Below are 17271 nucleotides of genomic sequence, written 5' to 3'. Positions count from 1 at the left end.
TGAGGAATTGGTCCATTTTGTTTAAGTTGTTGACTTTATGTGTGTAGAGTTGTTTGTGGTATATCCTTACTGTGTTTTTTATGTCTACAGGATGTATAGTGATATTCACTGTTTCATCCCTAATATTATTAATTTGTGTCTTCTCTTTTTGTTCTTCATAAGTCTTGATGGAGATTTATCAATTTTATTCATCTTTTCAAAGAACCAACTCTTTGTTTAATTGATTTTCTCTATTTCTGTTTTTGTTCTGTGCTTACTTAGGTTCTGCATTTGTTTTTTTGGCACCCTTTAATCACAAGGCCAAACTAATGACCAAAGTTTACATCTCCTCTGCAATCCAGCTTTCATAGGCATGTGAAAATCATATTACAAACCGTACAACTAATCCCAAGTCTATACCCCCAACCACTTCCTTTATTTAACCACACATCAAACCAATATTTGCCCTACCCTAAATCAACTGGGGCCAGGTACCAGACAACCAGAGGCAGCTCTTATGCCCTAGAGCCCACCAGAATTATTCAAATTAAACAATCCTTAACTATTTACCCCAACATGCCCTACATTTCCATGGAAACTCCAGTGAAGACTATGGCCTATTCCTTCCCTTTGCTCCTTTCTGCCTCTGATTGACACTGGTGCTTCCCCCCATGGTCCTGCATGGTGAGCTGTGGTTCTTATTCTATGGGAATTATGAATAGTAACATTAAACTTTTCTTTTAGTGGCATTGACTTCTCTGTATTATCAGTCACCTTTATAAATTAAGACCTGTTAATCAGTTTTCAACTTTACTGTTTTCTGTTCTTGTCTTTATTATTTCTTACTTCTGCCTTCATTGCATTATTTTGCTCTTCTTTTTCTAGATGCTTGAGGTAGAAATGTATTGATTTGAGACTTTTCCTCTTTTCTAATGTATCCAGGAGTGCCTGGATGGCTCAGGCAGTAAAGCATGTGACTCTTGATCTAGGGGTCACGAGTTCAAGCCCCACATTGGGCATGGAGCCTACTTAAAAAACATTTTAATGTATGCCATAACTTTCCCTCTCCACACTGCTGTAGCTGTGTCCCACAAATTTTGATATTTTGTATTTTCATTTTCATTCCATTCAATATATTTTTTTCCTTGAAACTTCCTCTTTGACCAATAGATTATTTAGAAATGTGTTTAGTTCCAAGTATTAATAAATTTTGTTATCTGTTACTGATTTCTAGTGATTCCACTGTGACTAGAGAATACACTCAATATGATTTCAATTTTTTTTGTTATTGAAATTTGTTTTATGGCCCAGGACATGTCTTGGTATATGTTCAGTGTGTGCCCTAAAATAACGTATATTTCAATGTTGTTTGGTGGATTGTTATGCCATGTCCATTAGATCCTGTTAGTTGACAATATTATTATTTCTAATATTTTTGCCCATTTTCTGTCTAGTTCTGTTAGAGAATGGTGTTAAAGTCTCCAACTACATAGGCATACCTCATTTTATTGAGCTACACTTTACTGCACTTGGTAAATATTGAGTTTTTTACAAATTGGAGGTTTCTTGCAATCGTGTGTCAAGCAAGTCTATCAGTGCCACCTTTCCAACAGCATTTGCTCACTTCATGTCTGTCACATGTTTTTAATTCTCTCAACATTTCAGACTGGGTGAGGATTTCAGCTTTTGTCCACTGCTGGAGACAAAATTTGGAGTCAAAGTCTAGCCAACTTAGCTTCCTGCTAAAACAAAAACCATTCTTCAAAGGAACATAACAGAATTCAGAATTCTAAAACATATCATTCCTAGTGCCCAGCATCCAACAAAAAATAGTAGACATATAAAGAAACAGGAAATGTGACTCACAAGTCAGTTAATAAAAACCTCCCCAAGGGGTGCCTGGGTGGCTCAGTCAGTTAAGTGTCTGACCCTGGATTTTGGCTTAGGATCTCATGGTTTGTGAGATCAAGCCCTGCATCAGGCTCCAAGCTGACAGTGCAGAGCCCGCTTGGGATTCTCTCTCTCCGTTCTCTCTGCCCCTCCCCCAGTTGTGAGCAGGCACATGTGCTCTCTCTCTCTCTCCAAATAAATAAACTTAAAAAATAAAAATAAAAATAAAAACCTCCCCCCAGATGACACAGGTATTAAAATTAGCAGACATGAATTTTAATGCAGCTGTTATTAATAGTTTCAAAGACAAAAAGGAAAATGTATGCACATTAGATACCTCTACATACCTATTAAAAGAGCTCATATTAAAAAAGACTGACAATATTAAGGGTTGTTGAGGATGCAGAGCAACTGAAACTCACATACATTGCTTTTGGAATATAAAATGGTAAAGCACTGGCAGTGTCTTACAAATTTATACTTGCTATATAACTTATCCATTACACTCCTAGGTATTTCTTCAAGAGAGATATTTATTCAAGAAACACATGCTTAAAAAAAAAGTTGACAAAAAGCCTTGTACATAAATGTTCACATAATCTTAATTCAGAGCAAAAAAAAAAAAAACTGGAAACAACTAAAATATCCATCAATAGGTGAATGGATTAACAAATAGTGGTATATTCATACAATGGAATACTTCTCAGCAGTACCAAGTAACAAACTCTTGATAAATACAACATGTATGAATCTTAAAAACATGATGCTGAACAAAAAAATACAGACATGAAAGATTAAAAATTTATTATTCTACTTATATGAAATTTTGAAACAAGAAGCAACTAATCTTGATTGACACAAAGCAGATCTGTGGTTGCTTGGAACCAGGGTAGGAGAGAGCCTAACTGCAAAGGGGCAGGTGATACATTTTGGAAAGGATAAAAATGTTCTATGTATTGATTGTAATAATGATTACGTGCATGTATACGTTGTCAAAACTCATCAAACTATATACTTAAAGTAGGTTCATTTTCTTATATGTAAATTATACCTCAATAAATTTTAATTTTTTTAAAATAATATGAAGGCGAAATAAATACAAGTTCAGGTCAACAAAAACAGAGAATCACCACCACCAGACTTGTGCTACAAAAAATGCTAAGGAAATTTCCTTAGATTAAAGGAAAATTACACCAAATAATCTGTAGGAAGGAATGAAGATCACCAGAAATGACAAATAGGTGGGTGTGGTAGGAAGAATAATGGCCTACCAAAGATGTCCTTGGCTTCATCTCCAGAATCTGTGAATATGATAGGTTACCTGGCAAAGGAAAACTAAGGTTGCAGAGGGAATTAAGGTTGCTAATCAGATGACCTTGAGACGGAGAGATCATCTGGATTATCTGGTCCAAAGAAATCACAAGTATCCTTATAAATGGAAGTGGGAGGCAGAAGAGTCCGTGTCAAAGAGCAGATGCCCTCTAGAACCTGGCAAAGGAAAGGAAACAGTTTCTCCCCTAGAGCATCCAGAAAGAACGCAACCTGGCTGGCACCTTGATTTTAGCCTGAGACTCATTTCATACTTCTGACCTCCAAAACTGTCTGACCTCCCAAACTGTAAAGTAGTAAGTCTGCATTGTTTTATACCACTAAGTTTGTGGTAATTTGTTACAGCAGACATAGGAAACTAATACTGTGGTTTAATATAAAAGTCCGGCTTAAATTTTTTTCTTCTGTTAATCTCTTTAAAATGCTTATTACATGTTAAAATGAGCACTATAAGCCATATTCTGCAGTTAACAACACATGTAGATATAGTACATCTGACTATAGTAGCTCAAAAGACGGGACCAAAGTTGGAAAATGGACCCACACTGCTGCAAGATTTCTATGTTTTGTAAAGGAGTAGAATACCTATTCTATCAATCAGTGAGGGAGGGGTGTTAAAAATCTCTAAATAGGGGGGCACCTGGCTAGCTCAGTAGGAAGAGCATGTGAATCTTCACCTCAGGGTCATGTGGTTGAGCCCCACGTTGGGTGTAGAGATTACTTACAAATAAATAAGTAAATAAACAAACTTAAAAAACAAAACTCCAAATAGGATTGTGAATTTGGTTTATCTCCTTTTACTTCTGCCGATTCTTCTCTTCACATAATTTGCAAGCTTTTTTATTAGGTGCATACGTGGCTTACATGTAAACCACGTATGTATTGATCCTTTTATCATTGTGAGATGTCTCTCTCTTTCTCTAGTAATTCTCCTTGTCTTAAATTTATTTTGCCTGATATTTCCTTGGATCAGCGTTTGCATGGGATATTTTTTCCCATAGTTTTACTTTCAAGTTATTTACATCTTTGTATTTAAAATGCATCTCGTGTAGACAGCATATATTTGGATGTTGCTTTTTTATTCAGACTTATAGTCTCGGTTGTTTTTTTTTATTTTTTTTTTAACGTTTATTTATTTTTGAGACAGAGAGAGACAGAGCATGAACGGGGGAGGGTCAGAGAGAGGGGGAGACACAGAATCCAAAACAGGCTCCAGGCTCTGAGCTGTCAGCACAGAGCCCGACGCGGGGCTCGAACTCACGGACCCGCGAGATCATGACCTGAGCCAAAGTCAGCCGTTTAACCGACTGAGCCACCCAGGCGCCCCTAGTCTCTGTTTTTTAATTGCAGTGCAATTATAAGTGCACTTACACTGTAAGACTGCCATTTGCTATTTGTTGTCTGTTTGTCTAATCTGTTGATGGAACAAGCAGATAAAAATTCATCAAGGATATACTAAACCAATACTATCAAATACTTTGACTTAATTGACATTTACATAACATCATACACAACAATTGCAAAATGCACATTCTTTTCAAGGGGCTATGGAAATTCACCCAGAAAGGTCATATTCCGGACCATAAAAAAATCCCAATAAATTTTGAAAAATTGATACCTTACAGAGTATATTTTCTGGACTTAAATTAGAAATCAATAACAATAAGCTTTCTAGAAAGCCCCAAGTGGGGCACCTGGGTTGCTCAGTGGTTAAGCATTTGACTGATGATCTCACGGTTCATGAGTTCAAGCCCCACATTAAGTTCTGTGCTGACAGCTCAGAGCCTGGAGCCTGCTTCCAATTCTGTGTCTCCCTCTATCTCTGTTCCTCCCCACTCAGGCTCTGTCTCTCTCTCACAAAAATAAATAAAGATTATAAAAATTATTTTAAAAATAAAAAGCCCCAAGTATTTGGTAAGCATTATACTTCTAATTAACTCATAGGCCAAAGAAGAAATAGCAAAGGAAATCACAAAACACTTTTAACTGAATGATAATAAAATATATAAAAAATGTGTGCTATGTAAGTAAATCAGTGCTTAGAAATTTATAGCTTATATTATAAAGGCAGGCTTAAAAAATCAATTATCTAAGTTTTCACCTAAAAAACTAGAGAAAGATGAACAAATTAAACCCAACATAAAATAAGGGAAATAAAGATTAGAGTAACATTTGATGAAGTACAAAACAAACAGTAGAGAAAATTAACAAGGCCAAAAGTTGGTTCTTTAAAAATATTAATAAAATGGGTAAACGCCAAGCAAGATTGATCAAGAGTAAAACAGGGAAGCACAAATTATTTATATCAAGTATGAAAGAGAGGATGTGACTACAGATTTTACAGACATCAAAGGATAATAGGGAGAGGATTCTGGGAAGATGATGGCAACGGTGACACCATAGCTTTTCTATCTCTTCAGATCCCCACATAAAAACCGACGCAGGGAATAGAGAGTAAAATTAGAAAGAAAAAAACATGGACAACATTTACAACAAAATTTGGGGACCAAGCTATCTCCACAGCCCCCAAATATAAGCAAGTAGGAGCAAACCACCAACAGCCACCAGACCTATACAGGATCAGCATCTGCAAGAGAAAGAAAATAAAGGAATGGCCTCTGACAGAATAAGAACAGGAGAACCCGAACAAGCCTATAGGTACTCACTGAAATCAAGATAGGCCGTTTGAGAACAGTAAATGAAATGAGGGATCTGCTGTCTAAAATAGCAGGTGAGTGCAGAGGGCCTGTAGTGAGAAGCTCTAAGGGGCTGGGGCAGGTCTGGCTCCTATGAACTGTCAAAACTGACCCACCAGGGCTGCCTTCTAGTACCCTGCCCCACACTGAGGAGAAGTTGCTTGGAGTTGAATCAAAATGTATTAGGATGGGGACAACACTTGTGCGCACATGCTCTCTCTCTCTCTCAAATTAATTAAATAAATACATACATAAATACATAAAATTTTTAAAAAAGGTTGTATGCCCTCCAACTGAGCCAGCCAGGCACCCCTAAAATGATTGAACTGTAAAGAAAATGAAAAAAATCCTTTGGGCATCTGAACACACACACCCCATACACACAAAAAATTAAATGATCATTAGACTTCAATATAACACTTTATGCCAGAAGAAAATGAACATTTAAGAGACTCAAGATAGAAAAGTGTGAACCTAGCAAAACAGACTTTATAAAGGGCACAAACATATCAACATGAAAGATCTCAAAGAGTACTGTTGTCAAGTGCCCTACCTGGGGAATCTGACCAGAAATTAGCTACAAGGGCACTTGGGTGGCTTAGTTGGTTGAGTGTCTGACTCTTGATTTCCATTCAGGTCATGACTCATGGTGGTTCACGAGTTCAAGCCCCACTGACAACACAGAGCCTGCTTGGGATTCTCTCTCTCTCCCTCTCTCTGCCCCTACCCCCTTTGTGCTCTCTCTCTCTCTCTCTCTCACACACACACACACACGCACAATAAATAAATTTTTAAAAAAAGAAGAAGAAAAAGAAAATCAGCTTCAGACAACCAAAGTGAGTAGAATGAGTTAAAGACTAGAGATGAGTATTAATTATAAGATTACTTGTGGAACTAAAACTATATAAGGGCTAAGAAGAAGAAAATACAGACTTACTACAAAGTTTTTTAATGTAGAGAATGGGAAACGCATTTGCAAAATACTTCCTTAATGTTTTCAGTAATCATATCAGTGGTAGTATTAATATTGTTATTCTGAGAAATCTTGCCATTTGCAACTACGTGGATGGAACTGGAGGGTATTATGCTAAGTGAAATTAGTCAGAGAAAGACAAAAATCATATGACTTCACTCATATGAGAACTTTAAGAGACAAAACAGATGAACATAAGGGAAGGGAAACAAAAATAATATAAAAACAGGGAGGGAGACAAAACAGAAGAGACTCATAAGTATGGAGAACAAACAGAGGGTGACTGGAGGGGTTAAATGGGTAACGGGCACTAAGGAATCTACTCCTGAAATCATTGTTGCACTATATGCTAATTTGGATGTAAATTTTAAAAAATAAAAAATAAAATTAAAAATATTGTTATTCTGAGAGTGCTTTGTTTAGGAGATAAAAGAAATGAGTAATTATGGATTATTCTAATTCTATTATCACCTGTGTCCTTGAAAATCAGGATTCTTGGCACAGAAAAAAGAAGCTAGACAAGAAATTGAGTAAAAGCTCTTTAATCTTGAATTTGAAGCGAAAGTATCAATATGTACTCATGAGGTATTTCACCATATGTATGTTTGTGCGTACATGTATATATGTATGTGTATGTGCGTGGGTGTATACAGTATACAGTTGACCCTTGAAAAACACAGGTTTGAACTATGCAGGTCCACCTATACCCGGATTTTGTCTTTACAAATACAGTACAGTGCTGTAATTATATTTTCTCTTCCTTATGATTTTCTTAATAACATTTTTTCTCTAGCTTGCTTTATTGTAAGAAAAATATATAACATACAAAATATGTATTAATCAACCGTTTATATTATTGCTAAGGCTTCCAGTCAACAGTACGCTATTAACAGTTAAGTTTTAGTCAAAAGTTACATGTGGATTTTCAATTGCGCTGGGGGTCAGTGCCCCTAACCTATGCCATTATTCAAGGGTCAACTGTACTAATTTCTCTACTTGTGTCTATGTTTTAAATTTTATGTGATATAAAACAAAAAGTAACTGCAAGTGATTAAAAGACATTAAATATATTAAAAACTACAAATTCACAATAATAATTTAAAGTGAGAGCAAAACAAAACAAAATCATCGAACTCTAAGTTGCTAGGGGATCAATTCACTACTTTAAAAGGGATAGATAAGGGAAGAGATTTAAGCATTCATCTTGCTATTCTAGTATAAACTTTATTTTAGGTTAACCAAATGGTCCTAGAGGATGTAATGGTCCTAGAGGATGTGAAAAAGGTTTTATGTGTAGAATTAGAATAACAGAGGGAATAATATTACTAGAAAAGGCATCATTTTGTAATCTCTAATAAAATAACCAATTTATAAGATGGTCATTAATAGATGTTAAAACAATTTGCCAAAAAGTTGACAGGAATTTTATGACACAGAATCAGGCTATCAACACCTGAAAATGGAAGGAGCCATTTCAAACCTGAAATGGCCAGGGGAAGAGAGCCATCCAAGTGGGAATACCTGTGCTCCTGTGTAAGTGAAAAGGAAATGTTTATTGTATTAAATCACTGGAATATGGGGCAACGTGTTATGGAAGTTAGCTTATTGTAAAATAATACCATTTATATATATATTACAACATATAAGCGCACAATTATCTATTTTTTTAAAGATACAAACATATCCGAACACATACTAAACCCATCAGAGTATATGCCTAGGTCAGGAAGAGGAATGAGAACAGGGATCAGGGATCAAAAGAAGAAAATAAAGCAATAAAGGGGCCTAATATCAACTGAGGATGAGAGTTCATCACGCTATGAGGAGCATGGTTTAACTTATTAAGGAATAAAAACTAATTTAAAAAGGAGAGAACAAATCTACCCTTTCTAAAGAGAGCCCAGCCTAGTTCGCTGGTAATTACCTTCCGCCTTGCACAGAATGGTTCTGGAGAGGAGGCAGTGTTGAAGACAGAGCTTGCTGGAACCCTCCACCGTGTTCACTAGGAGAGTGTCAAGCCTGAAAATTCCCTAAACTGAGAATTTCTCCCTTTAATCTCAGCTCTGCCTGGTAGTGATGATGCAAGAGGCACTTGCCATTCTCCAGACATGGGGCCTGGACCTGGCCACCTTCCCCTTGGCCACCACTTTCCCACCACCCTTCACTCCAGGCTGAGGGAGGCTGGACAAAGCATACAGGCTCATTCTGGGCCTGGGTGCATCCATCTGCCCACCTTCCATCTCTGCCTTTGGTAGGCTGAATAATGGTTCTTACTCCAAAGATGTTCATTTTCTGATCCTCAAAACCCGTGAATATTTTACCTTTTGTGACAAAAGGGACTTTGAAGAGGTTAAATTAAGGCTTTTGACATGAGGAGATGATCCTAGATCATCCCAGGGGCCCAAAATAATCACAAGCATATGTAATCACAATATAATCCTCAAAAGACAGAATTAGAGAAGATGAAAGAATGGAAGAAGAGGTCAGAGGAGAGAAGATGCTATCCTGTTACCTTGAAGATAGAGGAAGGGGCCATGAACCAAGGAATGCAAGCAGCCTCTAGAAACTAGAAAAGGCAAAGAAATGGATTCTCCCCTAGCGTCTCCAGAAGGAATACAGACTTTAATTTAGCCCAGTGAAACTGATTTCAGACTTCTGACCTCCAGAACTGTAAGATGCTAAATTTGTGTCATTTTTTTTGTTTGTTTTTTGTTAGTTTTTATTATTTATTTTTAAATTTTATTTTTTATTTTTTAAAATTTACATCCAAGTTAGCATATAGTGCAACAATGATTTCAGGAGTAGATTCCTTAATGCCCCTTACCCATTTAGCCCATCCCCCTCCCACAACCCCTCCAGTAACCCTCTGTTTGTTCTCCATATTTATGAGTCTCTTCTGTTTTGTCCCCCTCCCTGTTTTTATATTATTTTTGTTTCCCTTCCCTTGTGTTCATCTGTTTTGTCTCTTAAAGTCCTCATATGAGTGAAGTCATATGATATTTGTCTTACTCTGACTAATTTCACTCAGCATAATACCCTCCAGTTCCATCCACATGGTTGCAAATGGCAAGATTTCATTCTCTTTGATTGCCGAGTAATACTCCGTTGTGTATATATACCACATTTTCTTTATCCATTCATCCATCGATGGACATTTGGGCTCTTTCCATACTTTGGCTATTGTTGATAGTGCTGCTATAAACATGGGGGTGCATGTGTCCCTTCGAAACAGCACACCTGTATCCCGTGGATAAATGCCTAGTAGTGCAATTGCTGGATTGCAGGGTAGTTCTATTTTTAGTTTTTTGAGGAACCTCCATACTGTTTTCCAGAGTGGCTGCACCAGCTTGCATTCCCATAAATTTGTGTCGTTTTAAGCCAATAAGTTTGTGGTAATTCATGATAGCAGCAGGAGGAAACTAGCATACTAGCCCTGCTGCTAGGCAGCATAACCTGTTCTCCCAGGGGAGTAAGGTCTGTGACATTGGGGAGTGGGGAATCAAAGACTTCTGGGAAGCCCCTGCAGCCAGACTGACCCAGGTTCCTATTATAGTTGATTTATTACCTATCTCACCATGAACATATATCTAAGCAACAATACATGATTAATAATGCATTATTTAGAGGGTTGCTAAGAATTAAATAGAATAATATTTATATTACCTACTATGACCTAATTAGCTACTTTTTAAAAAACAAGTCATATCTCCTTGTGGGTTTACACACATTCGTTCTTCCATTCATTCAACAGGTGTCACTGAACACCAAGTAGTGCCTGGAACCCATACACACAGTGAGCCAGTCTGCTACAAGCTCCAAGCATTTCTCATCTAAGCTGCCACCGAGCTTCCAATCAGTCCAATACTCAACCTTACTGCTCCATCCTAAATGCAGGCTCTTACACTTGCCCACTCCCAAGGTCTCATAACTCCTCGATGGGCTCATCCTGTCAGCACCACCCTTTACCCTCCCGGGCATTGTTTTTTCAGCTTCCAGGAGCAGTCTCATCTCTGCCTTTACCCAGTTGTACCTATCCAACTTTGCTGTACTCCCTAGACCTGCGGAGCTCCCCAACTCCACAGGATCCATCCGGATTTCCTAATTTCAAAGCTCCCCACCCCCACCTTACTTCTAACCTCCAGGTCTGAAATGCTGAGCTCTCCCTCCATAATGTCTGGGCCTACTGGCCCTCCCTAGGAAAAGGGTTTGTCCAGGATGATTTTTCTTATATCTGCAGTCCAGATTCATGCAGCTTTTACCTAGTCGAGGTCCAAGGTTCTCTTTCTTCAGAGCCTATAGCACTTTCTCTAAACCCTGAGCTGCCTCTCTAGAATAGGATTAAGAACCTAAATATTAACACAAGGAAAAATTGCTTTCTGTCCTTTGGGTGGTGTTAACTGGATGGAATGGGGGAACAGTCTAGCCAAGTGATGGCACTGTGGGCAGACAGGCAAGAAATCTGGGTTCTCTAGAGTCTTGCCTTGGATCCACAATGGGTGACACTGGGCAAATCTCTACCCTCTCTAGGCCTGTCTCTCTAGCTTGTCTGTGCACTGAAGGTCCTGTGTTCTATAAGGCTATACTTGAGCTTTGAGATTCTAGGCAGCTACCCCGGCTATGGCACACAATGGCCACAAGAGGGCGCACACCCTCTTCAGCTCAGAAGTTTGTAGCCTAACCAAACAAGTAAGCTTCAAAAAAGAACACAAAGCTTCTAAGTGAGAAAGAGTTTACCCGAGGCATGCTACAAAATGGCAACAGAGTAGGAAATGGAGAAGGGCATTTGGACTGCCACCCTAAGGGGAAGTCAGGAGCCCCAAGACCAGAAGAGGTGTTAAGCAGAGGGCTGGTAAGTAGCAAAGGAGGAAAGGCTAAGAATATGCTTTAGAGATTTTGATCACTTTGAGGGGATGCGAGAAGAGCGGGTCCTTAGGGGGGAGCTATGGAATGAACACATTGCCCCAAAAGGACTGGGGTGGGAGTTGCAGAACAAAACTTGAGAAATTTAGGGAAAGTGGAGATTAACTTGTCTTCTTTCCCTTCTCCAGCATAGAACAAAAGGTAGAGAAATTGCAGGAGTTATTATAGCACTTGGGGAAGCTCCTCCTCCACGGTGGAAGGCACAGCACATAGGCAAGGATCACCTGACATCCTTTTCTCTCTTTTTTGCCTTCCAATGATTAGTTTCAGGCCCCAGGAAAAACAAAGACCAACATATAGGCAGTTGGCTGGGGTTCAAAGGGTTAATCTCCAAGAATTCATTCTCTGACATCAGCCACAGCCCTTCTTTCACAACTGCACCCCCCCCCCCCACTTGTCCTCTCCTTGGGCCCCAGGTTGGCAGCTTCCTTGAATTCCTTCTTTGCTGTAATTCACTAGGGCCTTAGGACCTAGGCTCAGAGCCAGTTCCCTGCTCCCACCTCAGGTCCCAGGGGTCTAGGGCTTGCTCTAAGGGAGGAAGGAAAGCAGCCTTCCCCTCTATCTCTGCCCCTCATAGGATATGGGGCTTAGGACCAAAGAGCCTCTGTCTTTCCCTGCCACACCCCCACACTCCCATTGTAACCCAGACAAGGAGATTTCTTGTGTCTCAGCCTCTGGCAGGCATCCTTGTGACCAAATGGTAGAAGGTCCGGGGCAGGATGGGGGAAGGGAAATCACAGGATCAGAGAAGATACCTCCCCTCTTTGGAAATTATGATACACCCCCAGAGCTCTTCAAGCTTCTTCTCCCTCTGATTCCCATCAGCAATGGGGAGAGAGGGGGGTAGATGGGGGACTCATCTGCATATAAAAGGCCAGAGGCCCTGAAGAAGTGGAAGTGGAAGCTGAGAAGGTGTGGAGACACAAAGGCTAAACCTCCTGGCAGACAGATTTGGAGCCAGAATACAAAAATGGGGGCAACCCAGGGAAGGGGTAAGACAGGGGACTGGCAGGGCAGGCCAAACAAACTTTTGAGAGCCGTGGGTAGAGGCCCCTGAATTTCCCTCCCTAAAAGCACAGATGTAGGAATACTGGCATCAGATAGGGATGTGGTCACAGAGGAAGTGAGACCCCCTAGAACAAAATGAGAACACCCAATTTAAAAAGTAAGAACCTTTCTGAAAAGGAACACAAACATCTGACAGTGAGAAGCTTTCCTACCAGGAGGGGTGATATGATCCCTCTAGCAAGAAGTAACGGTATGGAGAATAAATGGTGTAGTCTCACTTAGCAGCAGGGGCTCAGACAACCCTATACTGCCCTATCACCACTAAGAGACTGGTACAGAGGAAAGTCTATTCCATCCTGGCAGGAAATGATATCACTCACCAGACAGGAAGGGATGGTTCTACCAACCCCAGAGGCTTCTAGGAGGGCCAATCCATGGAAGGTTGGCCCTGAATGTCCATGTCCCTCCACACTTCTCCATCTTGGCCAAGAGGGGGGCCAAGACTCCTAGATGTTGGGTGAGGTAATTACACCCCCATCTCTTCATCAGTGATCTCCTATGGGTCCTAAATCCCTCAAATCCTTACGTAGTTGCAGGGGGAAGGGGAAGAGATACTATCACACCAGAAGCTACAGGTCAAGCCTCTAGAGTCATTGTATCTATGTAAATAGCTCTAGGGTCCCAATAATTGAAGGATAAAAGCAGAGCCTCCTTAGGGGCCAGAAGGATGGTAAGGCCAGGTTTCCACGGTAACTGGATTTCAATGCAGGCTCCTCCTAGACCCAGAATAAGGGAGAATAAATTTCTAGGGAGACCAGGACCTAGTGATGAAAGAGTTATAGAAATATGAAAGGACGGGAAAGTTATTACAAGAAGGTCACATCATCCTGGCACTGCCCCCAATACCAGTGGGCCTCAAAGCCAAGCTTAACACTTTCATCCTCTAGTGGTTCAGGAGGTCCACCTTGGAGCCCCTCCCCTGGGGGCTTCCATACAGCCCTCAAGTTCCCTAGCCTGGTGGCTGTCAGGTCCACCTCAGTCCTGGCCCTGTTCCCACTGGGTATAACCTTTGCCCAGTCCATCTCAGGACGGGGAGCCCCAGGGGGGCCCTGTTCATCCATCTCGCTGGGGGCCACCGTGTCTAGGAAACTGCCGATGGAGACACTGTCCAGCCGGTCAGTGGAGCTGGTGTCTGGCAGGCTGTCCCAGCTGCCTCGCCTTGAGCGGCCTGGACTCCCGCCTGTCAGACTATATTGGCTGCTGGTGAGGCTGCTGCAGTGGCTGGTCAATGTCCCCCGCTCCTCCAACAGCCAGCGCACAGCCTCGATGCCCTCATTCAAAGTCACCAGCTGCTGCAGGATCTTCACATCGATGGCTCGCAGGTAAGCCTGGGGGAGTAGGAGAAGGAATCAGTCTGAGCTTCAGAGCCATGGGTTTCCCAAATGTTTCTAGAGACCCCACTTTGTGGTCCAACCAACCATGCCTCAATTTTAAGAAGCATGGGAATAGAAGTATGGTTGATTTAGAGTGTGGGCTTTAGAAGCAGACAGATTGCAGTTGTTGTTTTTAAAAATTTTTTTTAACGTTTATTTATTATTGAGAGACAGAGAGACAGAGCGTGAGCGGGGGAGGGGCAGAGAGAGAGGGAGACACAGAATCAGAAGCAGGCTCCAGGCTCGGAGCTGTCAGCACAGAGCCCGATGCGGGCCTCGAACTCATGAACCGTGAGATCATGACCTGAGCCGAAGTCGGACGCTCAACAGACTGAGCCACCCAGGCGCCGCAGATTGCAGTTTAAAATCTCAGTTCTGGAGGCACCTGGGTGGCTCAGTCCGTTAAGCATCTGACTTCATGATCACACAGTTCATGAGTTCAAGCCCCGCATCAGGCTCTGTGCTGACAGCTCAGAGCCTGGAGCCTGCTTCAGATTCTGTGTCTCCCTCTCTCTCTGTCCCTCCCCCATTCACACTCTGTCTCTCTCTTTCTCTTTCAAAAATAAACGTTAAAAAAAAATTTAAGTATTCAACACGGTGCATGACACAGAGTTAGGTCTCAGTAAATGTTTAGTATCGAAATCCGACCCCACTGAGATTTGAACTTCATAGAATAGGGCATTAACTATTGAACCAGTCCAGAATCAAAGAACAACCTGATAGGGAGTCTGGTGTTAATTAGGAAGTAGACTGAGCCAAAGGGAGGCAGGAGCTGGGGAATAAAGAGGGAGCTCACCTGGCCCCACAGTCCCTTCAGGGTGTGGGTAGCAGTTGTTCAAAGGGTCAGAATCCTGTTGGCTACAGATGCAGGGCTTCTCTTCACCACACACTAGTAGTCTAGGGTGTCTGTACTGGGAGTAAATCTAACTTACCAGGTAATCTTTAGGTCCCTCCTACCTCAGATCCCCTAAGTTATCTTCCGCAAATACCAATCTGAATCTGTCCCTCCCCTGCTCAAGAAACTTTCTGGGCTTTGCACAACTGTTAGAGAATAAAATCTAAATATTTTAGCAGCAGGCATTCAAAAGCTGTCATAATACATCCCCTGCCTGTCTCTCCAGCTTCACTTTTAGCATACTTCCCTGGAAGCCCCCCAGTCCCGTCACACATGACTTCCTGATTTCATATTTATTTAATTTTCCTTTTAGGCAAAGTAATGGATGCACATAGATTAAAGACGCAAAGAGTTCTGTGAGATTTATCATGAAAGTAATAGTCCCCCATCCTAATCCTAAATCTTTCTTCCCAGAAACAACCATTATTCATTTTTTATCTGCTTATTTTGGTACTTAGATTCTAATCTCCAAATAACATTCCACTTACTGACTTTTAAGTTTTAGGTGTTTTCTATTGCCTTCCCATACGATAGAAGGTTAAGGATTTAACTTTTTCATCCTACTCCCCGATCCTCTGCCATACAGACACCTTTCTCTCTGTATTCCAACATACGTGATAAAATGAATTATTCAGTATTTACCTTATTAGGATTTGGAAATGCTATTCGCGGCTAAGTTGTACAGTTTACTATGGCTACTTTTCATTTCTTACTTCATGGTTTCCTTAGAATAATAATATTATTGTAATTATGCCTTAGAATAATAATAAATGATATGTATCATCTTACGTAATTATTACGTTATCATATTATTACTGCTACATACACTACTACTACTCTTTTGCTTAGTTTGCTATATAATCATCAGTAAGTCAGCCTCAAACCCTCTCCCAATTGTCTGAATTTTCCTCTCAAGGCTTTTAAACATATCACATCTTCCATCTGTTCCATGTTCTTAGAGACAGCTCTTCAGGAGCCTTCTTTTTTATATATAATATTTCTAACATTTATTATTTAAAAAAAACTTTTAATGTTTATTTATTTTTGAAAGAGAGAGACAGCGTGTGAGTGGAGGAGGAGCAGAGAGAGAGGGAGAGACAGAATCTGAAGCTCAAACCCATGAACTGTGAGATGATGACCTGAGCTGAAGTTGGATGTTTAACCTACTGAGCCACTAGGACGCCCTTATCTATTTATTTTTGAGAAAGAGAGAGCACGAGCAAGTAGGGGAGGGGCAGAGAGAGAGGGAGACAGAGAATCCCAAGTGGGGATGGAATTCATGCACCATGAGATCATGACCTGAGCTGCCCAGGCGCCCCAGGAGCCTTCTGATCTGCCCCAATCTGTACCTGCTGCACAACTATCCTCCGGGGATCCCCCTTCACTCTCATCCTAGGGACTCCCTTTGTCTCTTTCCTGAGTTGGATCCCTTGTTTCCTTGTCCTATGTCTTCTTCTTTCTTGATTCACTCCTTTATTGTGTGTGTGGTGCTTTTCCTTCAGTAGCTTCCTGCAACAGTCTACATAGGAGGTGCATTTGTTGAAGCTTCACATGTTTAAAATGCTGTTATCCTCCCCTCCCCTCATAGACAGTTGATGGGTATAGAATTCCAGGTTGAAAATAAATTTTCCTCAGGATTTCAGGCATTGTTCCATTGTCTTTTAGTTTCCAGTGTTAAACTTAAAAGTATGATGCCATTATGATTCCTGATTGTTTGTATGTATCCATCTTCCTTTTCTTTCTGGAGGTTTTTAAGATCTTCTCTTTGTTCCCAATGTTTTGTTTTTTTTTTTAATTTTTATTTGTTGTTTTTAAGTTTATTTATTGATTTTGAAAGAAAGAGAGTATGAGCGAGGGAGGGGCAGAGAGATAGGGAGAGAGAGAATCCCAAGTAGGCTCTGTGCTAGCAAAGTGGGGCTTGATCCCATGAACTGTGAGATCATGACCTGAGCTGAAATCAAGAGTTGTACGCTCAACCAACTGAGCCACCCAGGCACCCTGTTCCCAGTGTTCTAAATTATCCCAATAATTTGCTATGGCGTGGGTCTATTTTCATACATTGAATTGGCCACTTGATGGGTCCTTTTATTTAAAAAAAAAATTTTTTTTTCAACGTTTATTTATTTTTGGGACAGAGAGAGATAGAGC

General features: G+C 40.6%; 1 protein-coding gene across 1 annotated transcript in view; it reads right to left on the bottom strand.

Annotated features, from left to right (window-relative positions):
- Positions 1-13338: 13338 nt before the first annotated feature.
- The window catches only part of LURAP1 (leucine rich adaptor protein 1), an 11377-nt gene continuing 7444 nt past the window's right edge, over positions 13339-17271 (bottom strand). Inside the window, exon 2 of the mRNA XM_040470097.1 lies at positions 13339-14183. Coding sequence (XP_040326031.1) covers positions 13662-14183 — 522 coding nt within the window. The 3' untranslated portion in view covers positions 13339-13661. The remainder of the gene's footprint in view (positions 14184-17271) is intronic.

Source organism: Herpailurus yagouaroundi, unplaced genomic scaffold, assembly GCF_014898765.1.
Source record: "Herpailurus yagouaroundi ecotype Mexico unplaced genomic scaffold, PumYag 77, whole genome shotgun sequence".
In the NCBI taxonomy this organism is placed as follows: Eukaryota; Metazoa; Chordata; class Mammalia; order Carnivora; family Felidae; genus Herpailurus; species Herpailurus yagouaroundi.
The sequence above is the reverse complement of the archived record's forward strand: the minus strand, read 5'-3'. Positions and strand labels throughout refer to the sequence as shown.